This window comes from Bufo gargarizans, chromosome 3, assembly GCF_014858855.1.
Source record: "Bufo gargarizans isolate SCDJY-AF-19 chromosome 3, ASM1485885v1, whole genome shotgun sequence".
Taxonomy (NCBI): Eukaryota; Metazoa; Chordata; class Amphibia; order Anura; family Bufonidae; genus Bufo; species Bufo gargarizans.
This window is the reverse complement of record NC_058082.1, coordinates 421,277,239-421,300,836: the sequence shown is the minus strand read 5'-3', so window position 1 is coordinate 421,300,836 and position 23,598 is coordinate 421,277,239. Positions and strand designations below refer to the sequence as shown.

The 23,598-nt window shown below is 43.3% G+C and overlaps 1 protein-coding gene across 1 annotated transcript in view; it reads left to right on the top strand.

Annotated features, from left to right (window-relative positions):
* Positions 1–23,598, top strand: part of DSTYK (dual serine/threonine and tyrosine protein kinase) — a 91,034-nt gene that overhangs the window by 31,366 nt on the left and 36,070 nt on the right. The window contains exons 2-3 of the mRNA XM_044288416.1: positions 1,616–2,004; positions 13,476–14,130. Coding sequence (XP_044144351.1) covers positions 1,616–2,004; positions 13,476–14,130 — 1,044 coding nt within the window. The remainder of the gene's footprint in view (positions 1–1,615; positions 2,005–13,475; positions 14,131–23,598) is intronic.

The following is a 23,598-nucleotide window of genomic DNA, read 5'->3' as shown; positions in this document are numbered from 1 at the left end:
CCCACAGTGTTTCTGGACAACCCATTTATAAGGGTCACGCAGTAATAAGCTGGTAAAGGGATCTCCTACTGCTGGGACCATCAGTGATACGTTTTCTGTTGTGGAACCTGGCTGCAAATATTCCTTTGCCGTGCCACCAAAGCGGCCACATTTTTGTGACCGACTGCTGCTTATGTGATCCAAACGCATTATCATAGAGATCTATGGTGCGGTGATTTCCAGCCCGACCTCGGGTCTACTGTCCTGTACTGACAGCATTTAATTACGGGCCAACAGACCTGCGGGTGAGCAGGAGCTGGAAGCATCATAATTCCCTGTGATGCAGTGTGTCTGGCTTAAAAACATGAGCTGCATCATAGTGCTCTATGAAGCTGTGTGTACCAACCCAAACGCGGGCCTGTCGTCCTGAGACCTCTCCCTCATAAAGGAAACGGGACGGATCCGTTTTGCAGCCATAGACTTCTACTATGATGGAATGCCTCCTACAGGCATTCTGTTATGCATTCAGTCATAGAACTGCGTTATAGTCCGTGGTAACGGAATCCATAGCGCAATTCTGCTTTTACCAGTAAACGAATCGCAAACAAATTATATAAGTGAATTTGCTACGTTTGTCTCACTTCAGCAAATAGCATTTATTATGCAGCAGAAGTTAATACAAGGCACTTGCTAATGTATTGTGATTGTCCATATTGCTTCCTTTGCTGGCTGGATTCATTTTTCCATCGCAAAATACACAGCTCATTTCCATGGTTCTGACCACCCTGCAATCCAGCAGCGGTGGCCGTGCTTGCACACTCTAGGAAAAAGCACCAGCCTATGGGGGCTCCCACGGTCCCAGCCACCAGAGAGGCTGGCGCTTTTTCCTATTGTGTTCAAGTACAACCACTACTACTGAATTGCAGGGTGGTTGTAACCATGGAAACAAGCAATGTTTAATGTGATAGAAAAATGAAGCCAGCCAGCAAAGGAAGCAATATGGACAATCACAATACATTAGTAAGTGCCTTGTATTAACTTTCGCTACATGCTGAAGGGGGGACAATCCATTTAAAGGGGCATTCCTATCTGGTGCATTGATTTCAAGTCGCTTGGACCTTCAGCTATCTGATGGCATATCCTAGTGATCTCAAATTAATGTCAATGTCCCATATGGGCCAACCCCTTTAACTGGATTTTTTTTTTTTTTTCAAGGTTTTCTAAGCACCTCCATTAAGTTTTGGTATGCAGCATTTTATATAATGGTTTCATTTTTGTGTGGGCTCTTTCTGATTCAGCTTTTTTTTTTTTTTTTTTTTTTTTTTTTTTTTTTTACTGATAACGGCAGACACAGGCTTTCCCCTGTGATAACTTGTTGTTCCAGTTTTCTTCATATTACATTAGGGATGGGTCAGAATGAAGTGACAAGTCATTTTAGCTGGATCAGCGCTGAAGGTTCCCATTGTTTGACTGCTGGTACTTGGTAAAGGGTTACATGGTGTGTATGGAGAGATCGAGGTGGAAAAATCCACTGTGCGGGCAGAAATTGATTGCCTCTTAAAATGTTGGCGTGATTTAGAAATTTTTGTGCTTTCTCTAATTCTTCGTCCATAGTAACATTTCTTCTCGCTCGCAGGTCAGCTGAATTGCATCAGTTTTTCACGACAAGAAGAAGACTACTTGAAGGTGATTGTTCGCTGTCGGCCATGTCTGTTTGTCCTGGGACAGAACTGTGCTGCTAGAAGCCGAATGGTTAATGCACTTTTAGGGGATCACCTTTTACCAGTTGGCGTGTGTTGCAACCCCGAAACCTGCAAGAGGAGGCGCATCCGTTTTAGGCATGGGCAACAGACGCTGGTGAGCTTGTCATTACCGGACCAGTATGAACTAGTTCATCAGCTAGTAGCCCATCAGGGCAAGTGGCATACCATTCCTGATGAAGACTTGGAGGTGCCAGAGGACGAGGAGGACCCTGCACACAGGCTGGCAGAGTTAGAGGTGACTCTGCCTCATCAGTTGCTTCAGGTAGGTATCCAGTCTCATGAAGTTATGTGGCTTTACCAAGAGTTTTCTTCTGTTAGAAATGGAAAGATGTAGAACATCCCCCTCCTTGCGATGGGAAATTAATGTACTATGCCAGGACCTTCACTTCCTTTAGATTGCAGTGATCACTTACCGCTAAACTGCACTGCAGGTATTTTAAAGGGTTTTCTGAGACTTCTCTACTGATGTACATATTATCCAGAGGATAGGTCATTAGTATCTGATCGCTGGGGGTTAGACACCCGGGATCTCGTTCTGATCAGCTGTTTGAGTAGGCAGTTGTCCTCACAGTAGCGCCATGGCCTTCTCTCAGCCCACCAAGCACAGTGCCTAGGTCATGTGACCAATGAAAGTGACGTCACATGGTCTAGACTAAGCTGTGAGAATGCCGTGACCCTACTGCGAGCACCAGTGCCTCTCAAACAGCTGATCAGCGGGTGTCCCATGTGTCAAACCCCCACCAATCAGTTACTGATGACCTATCCAGAGCTTAGGCCATAAGTAGTAAAGTCTCAGAAAGCCCCTTTTATATTCTGCGGTGTTCTACACACAGTCCTTTTCTATGCAGGAATGGGAAAAATAACCCTTTTCATGCAGAAGAATGCCATACTAATCCTCCTAAAATATACTAATGTTTGTTCGGCTTCAGTGGCTGTGTTCCAGCACTGTTCTTAGATGCAGTTGTTAAGGTTTTACCCAAATAACCTGTTATATACCTGTACTTATTCACATTTTCATGGCTTCTGCTTGTTGTCAGTGAATGTAGTATATTTTTGTTCAAACCCAGAAACTAAAATTTGGTTCTAAAACTGTCTACGGCCACGTTCACATTCATTGTTTAATCGGTGATTCCTGTCAGGCCTCATGCAGACGGCTGTGCCCTATTGCGGCCCACAAACAGCGGGTCCGCAATATGCGGGTACCGACCATGTGCTCCCCGCATCACGGATGTGGACCTATTCACTTGAATGGTTCCGCAATCCGGAGCTTCGGTGCGGATGAAGACACGGAAGCAGTACACAGTGCTTCTGTGGGTTTTCTGTCCGTGCCTCTGCACTGCAAAAAAATATTGTGTTATTTTTTTATTTTTATTTTTGCAGTGCAGGCGGATCACAATCAAGTGCACAATGTCCCGGCTGCACAATGGTCGCGTGCATGAGGCCTCAGTGATTGTGAGCCAAAACCAGGAGTGGACGCTACACAGAGATAAGGCATAATGGAAAGCAACTGGTTTTGGCTCTGAATCACTTATGGAAATCACTTGGTCTTCTTTCAAATGAGCTTGCGGAAATCGTGCTCTGTGTGTGAGCTTGATTTCCCGTTATAGACACTGCATCTGCATCGCTTGCATCTACTGAATTGTACTGGCATAATGCTGTGTATTTTAATTCTGTAGAAGTAAGGGCAGGCAGAGACACACAGCATTATAAATTGTGATAATGCTGTGTCCTCCTAAGAAATGAGCAGTGTCCATAATGGGAAATCTTTTGCACAGGGAGCGTCACGGGCCCAAAAGATCGGTCTCCACTCCTGACGTAATTGCTTGAATTCTTCATGAAGTATCTATCCTGGAGCAATCTTCTTACGACATTGCATTTCCTCCACTGCTCCATTCAGCTCTGTGGGAGCCCTTGTACTTGGCTATCCTCGCCAGCCTTGTAGAGTTGTATGGAGCACTAGACTCGCGTGTGTTTCTGCTGCTTCATTGATGGAAGAGTGCCCCAGTGGTTGGACCCCCGCTGATCAGACACTTATCTCTTATCCTGTGTCTTGGTGTAACCACTTTAAGGTGGCCTTACACCTAAAGCCTTATCCACACGTCAGTGATTTCCATCAGTGATTGTGAGCCAAAGAGGTTCCACAGACACAAGGTATAAGGGAAAGATCTGCCCCTGTTCTGTGCTTAGAACCGCACCTTGTTTTGGCTCAAAATCACTGATCAAACACTGACATGTAATTGGGGCATAAGACGGAACATTCAGGCTCCCCCCTTCCCCCAAACACATGCATGCTGGGTTCAGATCAGGGTGCATGTATGCTGAACAAAACCTGTCCAGGTGGCTTATCTTCCTTGAGAACAAAAGGATCAGGCCTGTTGAAAATCCAACATGCCTTAGGGTCCATTAACATGTCCGCATCCGTTCCGCAATTTTGCGGAACAGGTGCAGACCTATTTATTTTCAATGGGGCCGGAATGTGCTATCCGCATTTGCGGATCCTCAAAAAAATAGAACATGTCCTATTCTTGTCTGCAATTGTGGACAAGAAAAGGCATTTTCTATGAGTGCCGGCGATGTGCGGTCTGCAAAATGCAGAACGCGCATTGCCGGTGTCCGTGTTTTGCGGATTCGCAAAACGCATATGGACGTGTGAATGGACCCTTGCCCATCTTACTCCTGACATAGGCCGTCGGTGGGGAATTAAAAATGGTGGTTTCATCTAATTCACGGTGGCTCATTTGGTTGGCACTGGTGCCTTGCTGCGCTGGGGTCCTAGGTTTGAATCCGACCAAGCACAATATCTGCTTAAGGGTTTGTATGTTCTCCCCATGTTTGTGTGGGTTCCTTCAGGTACTCCGGTTTCCTCCCACACTCCAAAGACATACTGATAGGGACCTTAGATTGTGAGCCCCATTGTCTGTAAAGCGCTGCGCAATATAGAACGGCTATATAAGTGCATAAAATAAATAAGTGTGTAGGGCCAGATATAGGGTGCGTTCACACATAGGCTTTTGCATTCTTGGTGGATATTTTGTGGTAAAAACACCAGCTCCAGATGTAAGGTGAAGGTCTGTGGGAGATTTAAAATGTAGGACACACGTGTGTGTGTGTTTTTTTTTTTTTTTTTTTTTTGAGCTCTTGCCGTTTTTTAGTGGGCAAACACACTGATCTATATTTTTATTATTTTGTCTGCACCTAAAATCTGTATAAAAACTGGCCAAAATTTGTGCGATTTTGGGGTACTTATGGTTTCTACACGTTTTTCCAACATGCTTGAAAAGGGGATAGGGCTTATTAGAAAGTGTGTTGTATGTGCACCACTTTGCACTAAAATTCTGTCTTGCAGTAAGGCTCCTTTCACACTAGCGTTTTGGCTTTCCGTTTGTGAGATCCGTTCAAGGCTCTCACAAGCGGTCCAAAACGGATCAGTTTGCCTCCGTTCAGTCACCATTCGCTCTGGAGGCGGAGACCAAAACGCTACCCGCAGCGTTTTCCTGTCCGCTATGTGGTGCGGAGTCAAACAGATCCGTCCTGGCACACAATGTAAGTCAATGGGGATGGATCCGTTTTCTGACACAATAAAAAATGGATCCGTCCCCCTTGACTTTCAATGATGTTCATGACTGATCCGTCATGGCTATAGAAGACCTAATACAACCAGATCCGTTCATGACTGATGCATGCGGTTGTATTATGGTAACAGAAGTGTTTTTGCAGATCCATGATGGATCTGCAAAAAAAGCTAGTGTGACAGTAGCCTAAGCCAACCAATAGTTGTTATAATGTCCGTAAAAAGTGTTTATTCCTGCACCAGATGTACCATGATAAATCGTCCGCAACTTATAGTAATTATGTTTTTATTTTATTTTTTGCTGGTTGAGAAAAAAAAAAAAAAAAACAGCAGTGCAGGGACCATGAGGGTGCAGATCTGTATGCGTAAAATCTGCACCAAAACTGCATTAAAAAAATGCGCATAAATCTGCGCCATTTGTTGCAGGTTTTTTTTTTTTATGCGGTTAAAATTTTGTATTTATTTTTTGGGGTGCAGATTTTCTGTTCTATGCAAACAAGCCCATTTAAGTCTGTGTGGAAAAACCCTCCACGGAAAGAAGCAAAGTCTACATGACATTCGACAAATCTCAATTTCTTCAATACAGTACCACAAAATCTGTTGGTACTGTATTATGCTGCATTATTTTTTCTGCATGAAAATCTATACGGGACCATGCACAGATGAAGGATTTTGGGTGCAAGTTTCAGAGCGGATTCGGTGCCCCCCACGACTAAGGGCTTTTGCCGCACAGTTTTCAAGACCGCAGCAAGAATCTACAGGTCCATTGACATGGTTACCACGTGGACCCCTCATAACGCCGTGATTTAGCTTCATTCAGTAGACCTAGTCCTAGAGTGGGTCCACGTGAAAACCCACGGTAGAGTTGTTTTATACATGGCGTTTTCATGCAGCTTTTGAAGCCAAAACAGAGTGGCTATTAAAGGAAACGGAACGTCTGTAGACGACGCGCAGCATCTGACATTTCAGTGGGTTTGCAGTGCAAGTAACAACTTTTTAATATTTCCCATAGACCATGATATTTGGTTCGTCCAGTTGCCCAGACGTGCCACTTTCACAATGCTTGGTGTGGAGTAAGTGGGTTAGCCTTTGGATGTTTGTTCCACCTATATAAGTAGTGCTGAATGTTTAGGAATATTCCTACTGTATTTGACCACTCTGCAAAATGAAGTCTCTAGACTCCCCTTCCTTTTTACTCTTAAAACACATTTTTTATTGCAGGAGCCCTGGGAGTAGTGGCACTTAAGACTGATGTGGGCCATATTTCTCCTGTGACCTGTCTGTGTGGCCCTTGTCAGCATTTAGATTTACTGTGTGAGTTTTGGCTTTGCCGTCCTCCACTCCATTTCTCTCCCATGCATGTGATTGTCTCCTCCCTGGTAATGGGCAGAGGGCCCTTTGTTCCCATGGGACTAATTTTTTCCCCATAAAATAGTAGATATAAATTATTGTTACTTACGTCCTGGAATAGTCTACAAATAAACATGTACATGGTAAGAACACGTCATCCAGGATTTCTGGGAAGATGATGCCTACTATTGAGGGTGAAAATGTGGTGAGAGACCCATGCAAAAGCTGGTGTCAGTCATGGGGTTGTGGGTGTTAGTTTTTTGTTTTGGGTTTTTGTGCTACTTTACTGAAAACTCAGATGTTAAAACACACCATATAGGTAAAAACGCTGATTTTGCCAGACTTTTCTTTTGGTTGAATAATAAATAAAATGGTGTCGGTTTGTATGCAGAAAATCCGCATGAAATATGCCTCAAACCCACACGAAATCCACACTATCACTGTTTTGGTACCTTTTTTTGTGTGGTTTGGATGTGGGTTTTTGTTGCAGATTTTCTGTTTTGTCAACATCCCCATTGAAGTCTATGGGGAAAACCACTATATATAGGGTGCCCAAAACGACATGCTGTGGATTATTTTAAAGGGAACCTGTCACCAGGATTTTGGGTATAGAGCTGAGGACATGGGTTGCTAGATGGCCGCTAGCACATCCACAATACCCAGTCCCCATAGCTCTGTGTGCTTTTATTGTGTAAAAAACGATTTGATACATATGAAAATTGCCCTGAGATGAGTCAGAGCTTGAAAATTGACTCTCCTCTTGTCCCACAAGTAAGACATGACTTATGTTAATTTGCATATGTATCAAATTATAATTTTTTTACACAATAAAAGCACAGAGAGCTATGGGGACTGGATGTTGCAGATGTGCTAGCGGCCATCTAGCAACCCATGTCCTCAGCTCTATACACAAAATTCAGGTGACAGGTTCCCTTTAAAGCCACATGGCAGGTAAATTTCCCCACAGAAAATATTTGACAGATCTCATTCACTTTGCTGCTATTGTATTAGGGCTCCTGCCCACCACCGTTGGTGTTTAGCGGTCAGCAAATTGTGTATCTGCAAAACGCAGACTGGCCATGTGCATTCCGTATTTTGCGGAACGGAAGGGCTCGCCCCGTAATCTGGACAATAGGAGATGTTCTATTTATTTTATTTTTTGTGGAACAGCCATGTGGACATACAGATACAGAGTAATTTTTTGCGGCCCAATTGTCCTTTGCCCAAAGGGGAAAAAAAAAAAATAATGTTCCAGCACTGGAAGAGCTAAAGGACCTATGGTGAACTCACAGGTCATGTGACCATTAAAACAGGTGGTTGAGAAGGACCTGCGATGATATCACCATCATGTGACCACTGAAGGGGAGGACGGTGATGAAGAGATGAAGAAGCTGTGGTGAGGTCTTCTGCATGAGGAGTGGTAAGTGAAGGAAGAGGCACTCGTTTAAAGGGAACCTGTCACGTTGAACATGGTGTCTGAGCGTCGGGCAACCTGGTATAGATCAGGAGGAGCTGAGCAGACTGATATTAGGACCACCTCTTTGACTTTAAAAGCTAAAACAACTGAAATGTTGATGTATAAATTAAAAGTTTTACAGAATCTTGACCCCTAGAACAACATATCAATCTTCTCAGCTCCTCCTGCTCTAGAACAAGCTGGAACCTTCTTTTTTTAATTTTAATTTTATTTTATTTTTTTTACACGTGTTTTTGTGCAAAACCTGCATTTACTTCTCGTGTACATAAAACAGTAAGGGTTTTTTTTTTGTTTGTTTTTTTTGTTTCCCCCCCCCCCCCCCCCCCCTGCTTTCCATTAATTTCAGTTGAAGATTTAGCATGGATTCCGTGCCAAGATAGGGCATGCTGCTTCTTTTCTGGCGTGATATCAACATGGTTGCTTCCCATTGAAATTAATAGGAGGCTGCTTGGAGTCATTTCTGGTGCGGAAAATGTGTGAAAATTAGCGCCTCTCCCTGAGTGTTTAGCTGCATTGAAGTGTACTCTCCCATGCCTGTCCAGTGCTGGTCTCCTTTTGAAATGGGAACTCCTAAGCCTGTGATGGCTAACCTCTGGCACTCCAGCTGTGGTAAAACTACAACTCCCAAGATTCACACTTGCTTGGCTGTTCTCAGAACTCCATAGAAATGAATGGAGCATGCTGGTAGTTGTAGTTTCACCACAGCTGCAGTGCCAGAGGTTGGCCATCGCTGTCCTAGGAGAAGTACTTCTAGTCCTGACGGCTCCTCTCCCTTGATTTTGAGCATGCTGAAAAATCGCACAAGGCAGATTCCAGAGCAGAATTAGTTAGGTTAACATGGGAAGAGGTGAACTCCGTTGTGGAAATCTGCAGCATAAGGGCTCATGCACAGTGTGTGCACGCCGTTTGCGCATGCAGACCCATTGACTCGACTGGGTCCGTGACCGCAAGAGACAGTCCGCACTGCACAAAATTAGGACATGCACTGCTCCATATCTGGCGGGTCCCCATCCTTGATGAGGAGTGCACAGGGCCGGCGCCTGTACATTGCGGACCCGCTGTATAAGGGTCCGCAATACAAGCACGGGGCACACATGAGTCCTAAATTGAAGTACTGCAGATTTAAAATCCTTGTGGCTTTGCCTAGTTGGCATAACCTAGAAGCCTAAATCTACCTGGAATGACCAGACGGAATGTTCCGATACATGTGCATTTACCGTATATTGTGGGTTTCAACTTTTGCAATACAATGACTGAATTCCACGTAAAATCTACCCCATTTGGTCTGGATTTTGCTACTGTGGAATTCGGGTAGATACACTGTGTATACATTGTCGGGGTTGTCTCACTTCCGCTAATGGCATTGATTTTGTAGAGAAAGTTAATACAAGGCACTTACTAATGTATTGTGATTGTCCATGTTGCTTCCTTTGTTGTCTTGGTTCATTTTTCCATCATATTATACATTGCTCATTTCCATGGTTACGACCACCTGGCAATCCAGCAGAGGTGGCCGTGCTTGTACACTATAGGAAAAAGCGCTGGCCTCTCTAGTGCAGGGTTCCTCAACTCCAGTCCTCAGGGCCCACTTGCTGGTCATGTTTTTTTCAGGATTTCCTTAGTATTGAGCAGGTGATAGAATTAGTGTCCATGCATCAGGACTTTCCTCAGGCATTCATTCTGTGGGATATTCTCAAATCATGACTGGTAGGTGGGCCCTGAGGACTGGAGTTGGGGAACAGTGCTCTAGTGGCTAGGACCGTGTAAGTGCACATATTCTGGTGCTTTTTCTACGAGCACGGCCACTGCTGCTGGATTGATTGCAGGGTGGTTGTAACTAGGGATCGACCGATATTTTTTTTATTTTTTTTCTTAGAGCCGAAACCGATAATCTGTGATCTTTCAGACGGAGAGCTGATAATTTATAGCGATATTTTTTAGATCTCATAATATATATTAGTTGGTAGTCACTGAGGTGGTGGAAATTTGCATTTGACACTAGTATATTATAAATTGACTACCAACTAAGGGCTTTATTCATTTATAATTGACATTTATACTAGTGCCAAATGCCAATTTCCACACCATCCCCCTCCTCACTGACATTATTAACCCCTATCAGAGCTCAGATGAATAAAATAAAAAGCTCCTCACCTCTCCTGCGCCGCGGCTCCTCTTCATCTCCGGGTCCAGTGTCTCGCTCCCCTGTGTTCTCCAGCCCGCGCTGCTCTGTCACCTGACAGCGTGCAGTGTCAGGTCATAGTGCGCGCACTACGTCCTAATGCTGTATCGGGTCAGGACAGTGCAGCATGCGCCACATCAAAGACGACCAGGGAGGGTGAGTATCAGAAGCGCTTGCTGCGCTTCTTCCCTGCTCCTGGCACCCGATGCATACTAGTGCGTGCTTCCATAATGGAAGTGCTCACTAGTATTCGCTTTATACGCATTATCGATATATCTGCAAGGTTAGATGCTTATACCGATGATGTACAAAATCCTGAATATCAGCCGATAATATTGGTACTTCCGATAATCGGAGATACCTAGTCGTAACCATGGAAACGAGCAATGTATAATGTGATGGAAAAATGAATCAATCCCCTCATTTGAAAAAGGTGAAATCTGCAACTAAAACCACAAACATAATTGACATGCTGAGGATTTAGAAATCCGGACAGCAGTTTTGCAGAGTTTTTCCACATGGGATTGTGCGCAGAAAAAAAAAAAAAAAGTAAACGAGTTCAGGCGACCTAAAGACATTTTTATCATGCACGGCTTGCTTTAAATTCTGTGTGATCTGTAACCAAAAATTCAGCAGTTTGGATGTTTAATGGCTGACATGTTTAGTGACTACATTTGCAGTCATTACTCGTCATGTCACAGTGCGATCTTGCGGTCGCCATCTAGCGGTATGTCAGCCAGCAGACTAGTGTAAAACTGGTGTCCATGCGCTGTTACATGAGTACATACAGAGTGTTTCCAGTCAGGTAAACACCTCATGTTCGAGGGCTGATGTCCTGGAAGAGTTCCCAGTGAATGTATTTTTCCAATAAACTCAGCAAACGTCTTGCTCAGAACTGTTATTTCTGCGTTCTCTCGTTGCTTTTCATGCTACTTTGCTTCTCCCTTTTTTTTTTTTTTTTTTTGTTTTTGAGCTCTGGCTTCCTCCTTTGTATAACGGTCCTGAGTCTGACTCATCTGTCCCATCTCTCGCTCTCATGCAATCCCCTCCCTCCCCTTCCCCCGGCATAGAAGATGAATTTCCTTTTGGGAAGTTATAAAGTGGCGCAATCGCTTTCCGATACTGCAACCAGCCTTGTGCAGCTTTTATGTTGAGCTGTGTCTGCAGGCACCAGTAAACACAAGTCTTTCGGATTTGGGCTTTGTCATTTACAAAGAAGGTGCAGGCAGACTGTTGCAGAGTAGAAAGGGGGAGAAACGGGCAAATACTGCCTGCAGATTATTATTATTTTTTTAACCCTTTGGAGTCTGTGGCTGACATTCGTGCTTGTTGAGGGGAAATGTATCAGTCCCCACACTCCAGAACTCCAGGGTTCAAAATGTCACAGAATATTTTTTTTTTTTTTTACTTTTTGCACTTCTTTGCGCAAAAACTTTTGTGCACACTTTTTCCCCCTTTTTTTTTTTTTTTTTTTTTTTTTTTACATCACTCATTCCAGTTTTGAAAAGTGGTCGTAGATCGATGAAGGAAAAAGCGGGTTGCTGGTGGCTCACCTGGCCAGTACAATGCCTAGGTGCTCTAGGTTTGATTGAGGAGGAAAGTATGCAATAAAGATGTATAATGAAAACCGGCACTCTACACCTGGTGATAACGTAGACAGATTGATGGATAAAATTATGCATTTATTAATTATCTATATCGATAATATAGGAAAGGGTTTGGTTTAGAGGGTAATATTCAGCAATGATTGGTAATAATAACCACTTTCGTAAAAAAATTGAAGGAAAAAATAGGAATTATTAAAAAGTAAGAATAAAATGTACAATGGGAGTGCAAATGGAGCAATGCGGTGGTCGTATTGCGGTAATTACCACCTTCAATAGTTTGTTGGCACTCTGGTGGGGGACATCTACCCACCAGAGTGCCAAAGAACTATTGAAGATGGTAATTACCGCTATACGACCACCACATTGCTCCATTTGCACTCCCACTCTTTCATTGTACATTTTATTCTTACTTTATTATTTCCCTTTTCATTATTTCCTATTTTTTCCATCAATTTTTACAAAAGTGGCTGAATATTACCCTCTAAACGAAACCCTTTCCTATATTATCGATATAGATAATTAATGAATGCATATTTTTATCCATCAATCTGTCTACATTATGCTTTAAGAGTTATTACCAGGTGTAGAGTGCCGGTTTTCATTAGGTCATAGATCGATGTCAGATTTACTAACTGCAACTTTTCAAATAATAAGACACTTGCTAAATTTGACGTCATACGCCAATGCATAGTCATAAAAAAAAAGCAAATGTCATGTAGCCCTAGCCTTACCAACAGTGTAGTAGACATGTTTCATGTTGATGCAGCGTTGTCTGTAAAACAGAGTGATCTGCTCCTGGTTAGGATTTCTGTTACAGTGGGGCAGAATCTAGGTGGAAATATGACCGTTTGGTGCTTTCCATCTTCTAACAATTTCAGAAATGAGGCTTGAAGATTTTTTTTTTTTTTTTTTTAAGCTGATTGATGGCAACAACCATTGAGCCAAGTATTGGTGGCTTTTGTGAAGCTGGCGTTTGTTCACCATCACTTTAGCTTGGGAATCCAGCAAGATGTAGAAGACAGATAAGTTGATTGCATTCCGTTTATTTTGCTGCTGACCTTCTAAATGAGGAAAGAACCACTTCCTTTTTTTTTTTTCTTGCATCATTTGTTGCCATTGTTTTGTTTTCATTCTTTAGATACATAGTATGGGTTTAGAGGCAGATGGCTCTTGCACGCCATTGAGGGTTTGAGGTGCTGGGTGGAGTACTCCAAAAACAATTCCACATCACCCAAGGGTTTAATCCAGTGTTCTCATTGTACGCAGACTACATCCATATAGTCAGTAGCAGATATTCATCAAAGTACAGCCACTTTGAATGGGGAAAATGGGTCAGGAGAACCCAAATTGGGGAAAAAAAGCATAGGGAAGATGTACATCAGGTAAGCAGCTACATGAGCAAATCTATAGTAATCCTGGAAAACCCCTTTAAAGGTTACGTTCTTGGTAGTAAAGATGAAACAGAGGTGTTCGGAACTAGTAGAAGCCACCAGGCCTTCTTCTGTATCTCCACATTTCTCATGAACTTTTCTTTGTTATCCAACAGGATGTTGACATTGTGGTTTCTCCTTGTCGTGGATCTCAACCTGCAGCCACTACCCTGGAAGATTATATTGACCATGTGCAGTCAGTGGTTGTATATACCATAAGTGAGGACCGCCTATCTACGCAGGATGAAGAGGAGCTTACTGATCTTAAGACAAAGTATAAAGTTCCCATCTTCTTTATTCGAACAACTCCTAAGGACAAACTGATAAGTAGCTCAGATGGTGGGCGCTCAGCACTACACGAGCAGTTGACAGAACTTGGCTTTCTGAAAAGAGGTTTATGTAGCTGTGGAGCTGCAGGGTCTGGTAGTCCAGCCCCAAATGTTCTGGTTGAACAGTTTGAGAAGTTGCGTCAAATCGGCAGTTTCTCCCGGCAAGTGCTGCAGATGCACCTAGTTGATGCAGCAATGGTCCTTAATATGGTGCACAGTCGTTGCTTAGACTTGTTTATCAATAAGGCTTTCGACATGAGGAGAGATCTTCAGATTACTCCTAAGAGACTAGAATACACCCGCCAGAAGGAGAGTGAGCTTTACGAATCTCTCATGCGAATCTCTGATCGCAAACAAGAAGAACTGAAGGACATGATTGTAGAAACTCTGAACAGCATGAGGGAGCAACTCCTGGAGGATGCTGCCAACATGGAATTCAAAGGTTGGTGTTGAATATAGTCTTGCTGCACTGTAGGGGGCACAGACAATGAGTTGGTCACTGTAGAGTATATTATAACCATGGGACATGGGTTTTATTTATTAACAACTAAAGATAATCATTAAAATATCTGTATCCTAGTTATATAAAATTGTGAGGTTGGATTTAAGAGTGACATTTTAGCCATGTTCCACTAGTAGGGACTGACTTCTCACTGGTCAGCACAGACTTTGTCCTGCGAGATCAGTGATCTTGGTGTCATTCATCCAAGGTCTTATTGTGATTACCATATTGGGAGGAGTTTTGCTGACCTCTGGATCATCAGTCACTACTGAAAAATAGGTTTAAAGGGGTTTTCTGGTCAATATCTTTTTCTGTGTCAGAATGGCATAACTAAATAAAAAAAATAAGAAAATCAATGGACGCAAGGTCCCATTATATTTAATGGGCCCCGGCAGTGCTGTCGCAGTTTCCGGCTATGCCGGATGTGATTGACTCCGGCAAGCTGTTCCTTTGCCAGAACTATTTAGCTTAAAATGGGTTAATGGAATAATAATTTAATTTTTTTTTTCCAGTTTATCACTCGTGTACAGATCTCTTTGGGAGTTCACATCTTCACAAACAATTTGAATTTTCAATTTTATTTTCATTTTGTTTCTACAGCCACTATGCATCTCCATGGTAGCAGATAGCAAAAGGGGTTCTCCAGGTTTTAACAATTGATGACCTATCTAGGATACCTGATCAATATCCGATCGTTGGGGGGGGGGTCAGACACTCCAGTCCTGGTGGTTAGCTGTTCGGGGTAGCTCCAGCGTCAGAAATGCACCGCTTCGTCCATTGTGGATCAGACATCAATTGTTAAATCCTGGCGCGCCCCTTTAACTTGTATTTAAAGCAAAGTAGGGGACAAATGGAAGAAGGCATTAGACCGCAGGATTACACATTGGCTTGCTGTTGGTTTCCATTGAGAAGCACAGTCTGCATGGGATCTCTAGAAACAAAATGATAGGACGTTTTGTAATCAAGACCTGTGTGATCAGTACAAGATAAGCAAATTATTTTTTGTCGTTTATTCAGCATTGAAACAGGTTTTCCTATCCTCAGGATAAGTGGTTAATATCCGATCGATGGCGGTCTTACTCCTGGCAATTCCCCTGATCAGCTGTTTGAAAAGGCCACAGCGCCATAGATTATATAGTGGCAGTGCTTGGTATTGCAGGTCAGCCCAATTCCCTTGAATAGGACAGACCTGCAGAACAGCCATTTGACTGATGGGTGTGAGGAAGAAGAGTCCAGCAGCTAATCGGTGGGGGTGCTGGGACTCGGACCATACCCATCTGATATTCATTACCTATTTTTCGGATAGGTCATCAATGCAGATTCTATATAAACTGTAATATGTTTGCAGGTCAATCTATGGTACTAAAACAAAAAGTGAGACAACAGCAACTTTTAGGTGGCACACCGCTGTGCTATAGGTGTTGGCCCTTGGTAGTAAAAATGTGACTGATACAGAAAAATGGCATAAATGCTAACATGTGAAATGTAGGGCTAAGTGAGAGAGACCTCATTTGTATACACTTCCTGTTTTATGTGTGGACTGTATATAGTTGGATAAATGCAGTATATATTTTTTGGAGTGGGGGGAGTGTACCGTTTTTCCTGCCATCTTGTTACTGGATGTGATCCGCACAGAACCATTTTACAGAGGTAGTACTAAGCACTATTTTTGTATGAAAATCAATGTATCATTTTTTCCTCCTCTTATTCCAAGGCAAAGTAATTATATTCCACTGTCACAGAAAATTAAGTGTGAGTCGTCTCTTGTATGGTACAGTTTAGTTCAATAACCCATTCAGCCTCTTCCAGCAAATGTGTATGTGCCCACTCTGTACATGGCATGCCCAGCCACCTGGTGGAAGTATTCTGGATGGCAGAAAAAAGACTCTGCTGCTCTTTTCTGACTTTTTTTTTTTTTTTTGTGCAGTTTTGTAAATTGTCTGAATGCATTACATAGTGATAAAGCTGTACTGTACTGTGTTTGTGTTTTTTTTATTTTTATTTTTTCCCATAATGATTGTGGTTTCCTCAGTGTGTGTGCCCGTTGGTTTACAAACCGCCCTTCTGGTCTTCAGCAGGTTGCTGTGTTATTGCGGTATTTTTCCTAAACTACATGGCATTGGTATCTCTGCCAGCCCAAGACATCTCCTGCACACCACTCTACTAGCTACCTAGCGCGCCCACTCCACGTGCACTAGTGCAGCCCCATCTTGTGACATCATGCAGGGACACCACCAGACCTTCCATTCGATATCCTCAGTATCTGATCTGTGGGGGTCTGACAACCAGGATCCTTGCTGATCAGCTGTTTTAGAAGGCATCGGCATGCACAGTAGCGCCACTGCCTTCTCTCAGCTTGCCAAGCACAGCACCGTACAGTGGCAGTGCTTGGTATTGCAGCTCAGCCTCATTCACTACGATGGGGGGCAGAGCTGTGGCAAGGCTGCGTGACTGAACGTGATATCACTGGCCTAGGCAAAGCTGCAAGAAGCTGGCTGTCAGACCCCCAGGAATCAGATAATGGTCTATCCAGAGGGAAGGGGGGACACACAGATTTGCCTTTATGGGGCCCTTAAAGGGAACCTGTCACCATGTTTTTACATATTAAACTAAAGGTACCTTAAATCTGGTCTACTATGAGAGTTTCCAGCGATCCATCCATAACCTTCTCTGGATCCCCATATCCTAATATATTGCCCCCTAAAACTTTCCCGCCGTTATACTCATTAGCATATTTTATTCCTTCCCTTCACACCATCAGCGCCTATTTCCCTCCCCCTAGATTTTGATTGACGGACAATGTTCTGCATCTTCGCTCGAAATCGCATCTGAAATTGCGCACATTTCTTGGAACAATCAGATGGCTCAGTGTATGTCCCCTCACGCCACAACATGCTAAAATGTTCCCAACTATCCGGTCCCCCAGCGATAGTAGATAGCGGCGCGTTAGTTCCTGCTTCGCAGCGATGCAACCTCGTTTTCAATGATAAGAATAATGCGCATGCGCGAGATAACATCGATATGGGGCGTTTCTGAGGAGCTTGACTCCGGGAAGATATGACTCTTCTCGTCTGGCCGTGCGGAGGCAAACTGATCCGTCCAGAGTTACAATGGAAGTCAATGGGGGCGGATCTGTTTGAAGGTGACACAATATGGTGCAATTTTCAAACGGATCCGCCCCCCCCCCCCCCCCCCCCATTGACTTTCAATGTAAAGTCTGGACAGATCAGTCTGAATACAAATTACACTTAGACTTTTTTCTGAAATATAATGCAAACGGTTCCGTTCTGAATGGATACCATCGTTTGCATTATAGGAGCGGATCCGTCTGTACAGATACCACACGGATCCGCTCCGAACGCGAGTGTGAAAGTAGCCTTAATTCTAACTGTGATTTATATAACTGGGGAAACACAAAGATTTAGAAAGGATAAGTTTAATAGCTAAATTGAAGATGGCAGGTTCCCTTTAGGGAGACCCCAGGCATCCAGTGAGCGCCATGGCTTTCTCACAGCTTTTCCTATTCCTAGGCAAGTGAATATATGTTCGTTTATCACATAGCCTAGGAGCAGCTCAGCCCCATTGAAGTGAATGAGGTTGAGCGCGATACCAAGCACATCCGCTATATAGTGTGCAACGCTGTGCTTGGAAAGCTGCAAGAAGGCCATAGCGCTCACAGGAGCATCGGTGCCTTCTCAAAACAGCTGATCGTGTCAGACCCTCACAGATCAGATACTGATGGCATATCCAAAGAATAGGTAATCGGTAAAAAAAAAAATCTTGGAAAACCCTTTTAATATTAATTGTTCTTCTCCCATTGCCTGTGGCATGCCCCAATTAAAAGCATAATAATCTGGGAGATGAGACACACAGGCCTAGATTCCATGGTGTGATGAGAAGTGTTATGTAAGGGCCTCAGTTGGTTATAACCCTACCATGTGAGCCGTTAGGGTGCAGCAGCTTGTCTGGGCTTCACCCATCCATGTCTGGGTGAGAAATGGACATACTATATTGGTGTGGGTAAAACTAGTATCAAATAATTAGAAAAGGCTCCACCAGCAAACTACTGGAGCTCAGCCTTTCAGTTACCAGCTATAAAAGAGGGATAAATCAATAATAATAATGCAGGCTGGCTCACAGTATTTTTGCGTAAAATGTATTAATACACTAAATCAATAATAAGATTTGGTGTCAGTATCAGCATACATACATAAACAAATACGTAAATAGGTATACAGGTCCTTCTAAAAAAATTAGCATATTGTGATAAAGTTCATTATTTTCTGTAATGTACTGATAAACATTAGACTTTCATATATTTGAGATTCATTACACACCAACTGAAGTAGTTCAAGCCTTTTATTGTTTTAAATATTGATGATTTTGGCATACAGCTCGTGAAAACCCCAAATTCCTATCTCAAAAAATTAGCATATCATGAAAAGGTTCTCTAAACGAGCAATGAACCTAATCATCTGAATCAACTAATTAACTCTAAACACCTGCAAAAGATTCCTGAGGCTTTTAAAAACTCACAGCCTGGTTCACTACTCAAAACCGCAATCATGGGTAAGACTGCCGACCTGACTGCTGTCCAGAAGGCCATCATTGACACCCTCAAGCAAGAGGGTAAGACACAGAAAGAAATTTCTGAACGAATAGGCTGTTCCCAGAGTGCTGTATCAAGGCACCTCAGTGGGAAGTCTGTGGGAAGGAAAAAGTGTGGCAGAAAACGCTGCACAACGAGAAGAGGTGACCGGACCCTGAGGAAGATTGTGGAGAAGGACCGATTCCAGACCTTGGGGGACCTGCGGAAGCAGTGGACTGAGTCTGGAGTAGAAACATCCAGAGCCCCCGTGTACAGGCGTGTGCAGGAAATGGGCTACAGGTGCCGCATTCCCCAGGTCAAGCCACTTTTGAACCAGAAACAGCGGCAGCAGCGCCTGACCTGGGCTACAGAGAAGCAGCACTGGACTGTTGCATGTCATTCGGAAAACAAGGTGCCAGAGTCTGGAGGAAGACTGGGGAGAGGGAAATGCCAAAATGCCTGAAGTCCAGTGTCAAGTACCCACAGTCAGTGATGGTCTGGGGTGCCATGTCAGCTGCTGGTGTTGGTCCACTGTGTTTTATCAAGGGCAGGGTCAATGCAGCTAGCTATCAGGAGATTTTGGAGCACTTCATGCTTCCATCTGCTGAAAAGCTTTATGGAGATGAAGATGTCATTTTTCAGCACGACCTGGCACCTGCTCACAGTGCCAAAACCACTGGTAAATGGCTTACTGACCATGGTATTACTGTGCTCAATTGGCCTGCCAACTCTCCTGACCTGAACCCCATAGAGAATCTGTGGGATATTAGGAAGAGAAAGTTGAGAGACACAAGACCCAACACTCTGGATGAGCTTAAGGCCGCTATCGAAGCATCCTGGGTCTCCATAACACCTCAGCAGTGCCACAGGCTGATTGCCTCCATGCCACAGCCGCATTGAAGCAGTCATTTTTGCAAAAGGATTCCCGACCAAGTATTGAGTGCATAACTGAACATAATTATTTGAAGGTTGACTTTTTTTGTATTAAAAACACTTTTCTTTTATTGGTCGGATGAAATATGCTAATTTTTTGAGATGGGAAATTTGGGTTTTCATGAGCTGTATGCCAAAATCATCAATATTAAAACAATAAAAGGCTTGAACTACTTCAGTTGGTGTGTAAGTGAATCTAAAATATATGAAAGTCTAATGTTTATCAGTACATTACAGGAAATAATGAACTTTATCACAATATGCAAATTTTTTGAGAAGGACCTGTATATGTGCGGAGCTCACGCACAAACCTAAATAACCGGAGTACTCCTAGGAATGAGACCTAATGGCTAGAGTTAGGCTGCAAGGGGTAATGTGTTGAACCATTCAAATGTCCATGATTATAGTTACCGATTCACCGAATAGTTGGAACCATAGGTTCAGGATTGTCCTTGTTGTAATTTCCCACAAGGGGACTCTGTGTTTTGGATGTCGTCTGACAGATCGTAACCACGCTTTCTCCGATCTGTGGGGCTCCACTTGTTCTTTGCGGAGCAGACCATCAGACTCGCTCGCTCAGCGTCCCACGTGTCCAGCCAGGTAGTTGATCGTTGGTTTGTGACGCAGGTGCCTGAACCGTCAGGCCAAACGGAAGCTGGTATAGCTGAGCCGAGCCGGTAATTGCCTGAACTTGTCAGGTCAGGGAGAGTGAACACAGCAGGATTTACCTTGTGTTTGTGGCAATGTCAGGTGTAGCAACACAGTTTCAGTCCACTTAGTGGATTCTTGGTGAACAAAATCTTTGTAGCGGTATATCGTTTGAAGGAAATCCCAGCATGTAATCTTTATTGTATTTTATTTATAATGTCATCTATTTTTTATTTTTTATTCTTTATTGTAATATACAAATGTGAGCATTTATTTAAATATGTGTTTTTATAGTGTAACATTGTAAAACGTATGCAGCAATGTACTGGAGTATACTGACTATTTATGTAGGGTAAAGGTTGAGACTGTGTGCTCGGCCCAGTCTAAAATCCGACCCACATTTTCTATCAAACCTTTCTATGTAAAAATCCAGTCATTTCAGCATGTGTTATAATTTAATTGTTTTATTTTGTTTTATTTTAACATGCAAGTCACAATGTATAAATATAATGTACAAAGTAAGACATACACTGTGATATGTTTGTAGTCAGCTATTGATTATATTAAAAGTGAAGATTGCGGCTGTGCAATTAGCCCAGTCCGCAATCCGACCCATATTTTATAATAAACCCAATTAGGGTATATAAAGCAACAATTTGTGTCTGTATCTAGCATTACACAACTATCTACTGAGGAAGGAACTTGTTTCCGAAACGCGTCTAGAGTGTATTGAGACCTGGCTACCGGTGCGGCTTTTTCCAAAAAACGCAAGAAGATTTCCTTCAAACGATATACCGCTACAAAGATTTTGTTCACCAAGAATCCACTAAGTGGACTGAAACTGTGTTGCTACACCTGACATTGCCACAAACACAAGGTAAATCCTGCTGTGTTCACTCTCCCTGACCTGACAAGTTCAGGCAATTACCGGCTCGGCTCAGCTATACCAGCTTCCGTTTGGCCTGACGGTTCAGGCACCTGCGTCACAAACCAACGATCAACTACCTGGCTGGACACGTGGGACGCTGAGCGAGCGAGTCTGATGGTCTGCTCCGCAAAGAACAAGTGGAGCCCCACAGATCGGAGAAAGCGTGGTTACGATCTGTCAGACGACATCCAAAACACAGAGTCCCCTTGTGGGAAATTACAACAAGGACAATCCTGAACCTATGGTTCCAACTATTCGGTGAATCGGTAACTATAATCATGGACATTTGAATGGTTCAACACATTACCCCTTGCAGCCTAACTCTAGCCATTAGGTCTCATTCCTAGGAGTACTCCGGTTATTTAGGTTTGTGCGTGAGCTCCGCACATATATACCTATTTACGTATTTGTTTATGTATGTATGCTGATACTGACACCAAATCTTATTATTGATTCAGTGTATTAATAAATTTTACGCAAAAATACTGTGAGCCAGCCTGCATTATTATTATATTGGTGTGGGCAAGGTGACTGGGAAGCTTTTGAGAAGTTATACCATAACTCTTGTATGCCAAGAGGAAGGAGTTGTGAAAGGGGCTTTTGAGAGGTTTCCAGTCTGAGGGTCAACCCAGTAGAGCGAGATAATGGAGAGTGGAGTCAGTTATTTTTCCCTGGAAACCCACAATAGGTCTTCATCGTTATGGTGCAATTTGATCAACAAGTGACTATGTCAGTCTGGTCCAATTGGGTGTCAGAGGTTAGGCCAGGATTGATGTGCTAGTGAGAGAGTGAGAGCTCTTCAAACCTCTTCAAAAAGCATTTTTTATTGATGGGAAGGTTTAAAGGGGTTGTCTCACATCAGCAAATGGCTTTTATCATGTAGAGATGTATCTGGCAGCATGGAGTAAACTCCTAGTATACCCTGGTAATAGGTTCCCTACTACTAACCTATTACCAGGGTATACTAGGAGTTTACTCCATGCTGCCAGATACAAGCACCGTGGTCACCTTGGTCCTTCTGTAACCAATCACAAGGACCTATCTCCACTGGATGTGGAATCTCCCACAAGACGTGGTAAGATCCACCATTTTTTTTCACTTACTTGTGATTTATAAGCAGTGGAGTTGTTTGTACTATTATTGTCGCTCACCAAGTGGTGCTATACCTATTTTAGGCTGCTTTCACACTAGCGTTCGGGTGTCCGCTCGTGAGCTCCGTTTGAAGGGGCTCACGAGCGGACCCGAGCGCAGCCGTCCAGCCCTGATGCAGTCTGAATGGAGCGGATCCGCTCAGACTGCATCAGTCTGGCGGCGTTCAGCCTCCGCTCCGCTCGCCTCCGCACGGACAGGCGGACAGCTGAACGCTGCTTGCAGCGTTCGGGTGTCCGCCTGGCCGTGCGGATCCGTCCAGACTTACAATGTAAGTCAATGGGGACGGATCCGTTTGAAGATGCCACAATATGGCTCAATCTTCAAGCGGATCCGTCCCCCATTGACTTTACATTGAAAGTCTGGACGGATCCGTCCAAGGCTACTTCCACACTTAGCTTTTTTTTGCTAATATAATGCAGACGGATCCGTTCTGAACGGAGCCTCCGTCTGCATTATTACGATCGGATCCGTTCAGAACGGATCCGGTCGAATGCTAGTGTGAAAGTAGCCTTAATTGATGTAGTAAAAGTTATATTTTAAGCTACCCAGTTCACATATAATCTCTGCTTTAATTTGGGTGTGACTTTATACTGCCACACACACAATACCGTGTGGCAGTATAATCAATATTTTGATTACAGGGTGGTTGTAATCATGGAAACAAGCAGTTTATGATGTGTTGGAAAAATTAACAAAGCTAGCAAAGGAGGCAATATGGGCAATCCCAGTACATTGGTAAGCATGTAACAGCAGTGAATGGAAGTATAAACCAAAATATGGCACTGCAAATAACACATAGTAGTATACAGACCAAGAAGTGTGCTCCTCCAAAAACACCCCAACACGTGTTTCGCGTGAGCTTCCTCAAGGGAAAACTCCCCCTCCCTCAGGGAGCTGATGTGAAACACGTGTTGGGGTGTTTTTGGAGGAGCACACTTCTTGGTCTGTATACTACTATGTGTTATTTGCAGTGCCATATTTTGGTTTATACTTCTATTCACTGCTGTTACATGCTTACATTACTATCTGTGATCTATGTTATAACTCCTCCATGTGGCTGATCTGTCGATATAATATGTTATATTCAATAAAATATTAATTTTATTTTCATATAAATCTGTGTATGCAGTTTGCTTGATATATATATATATTTTTTTTG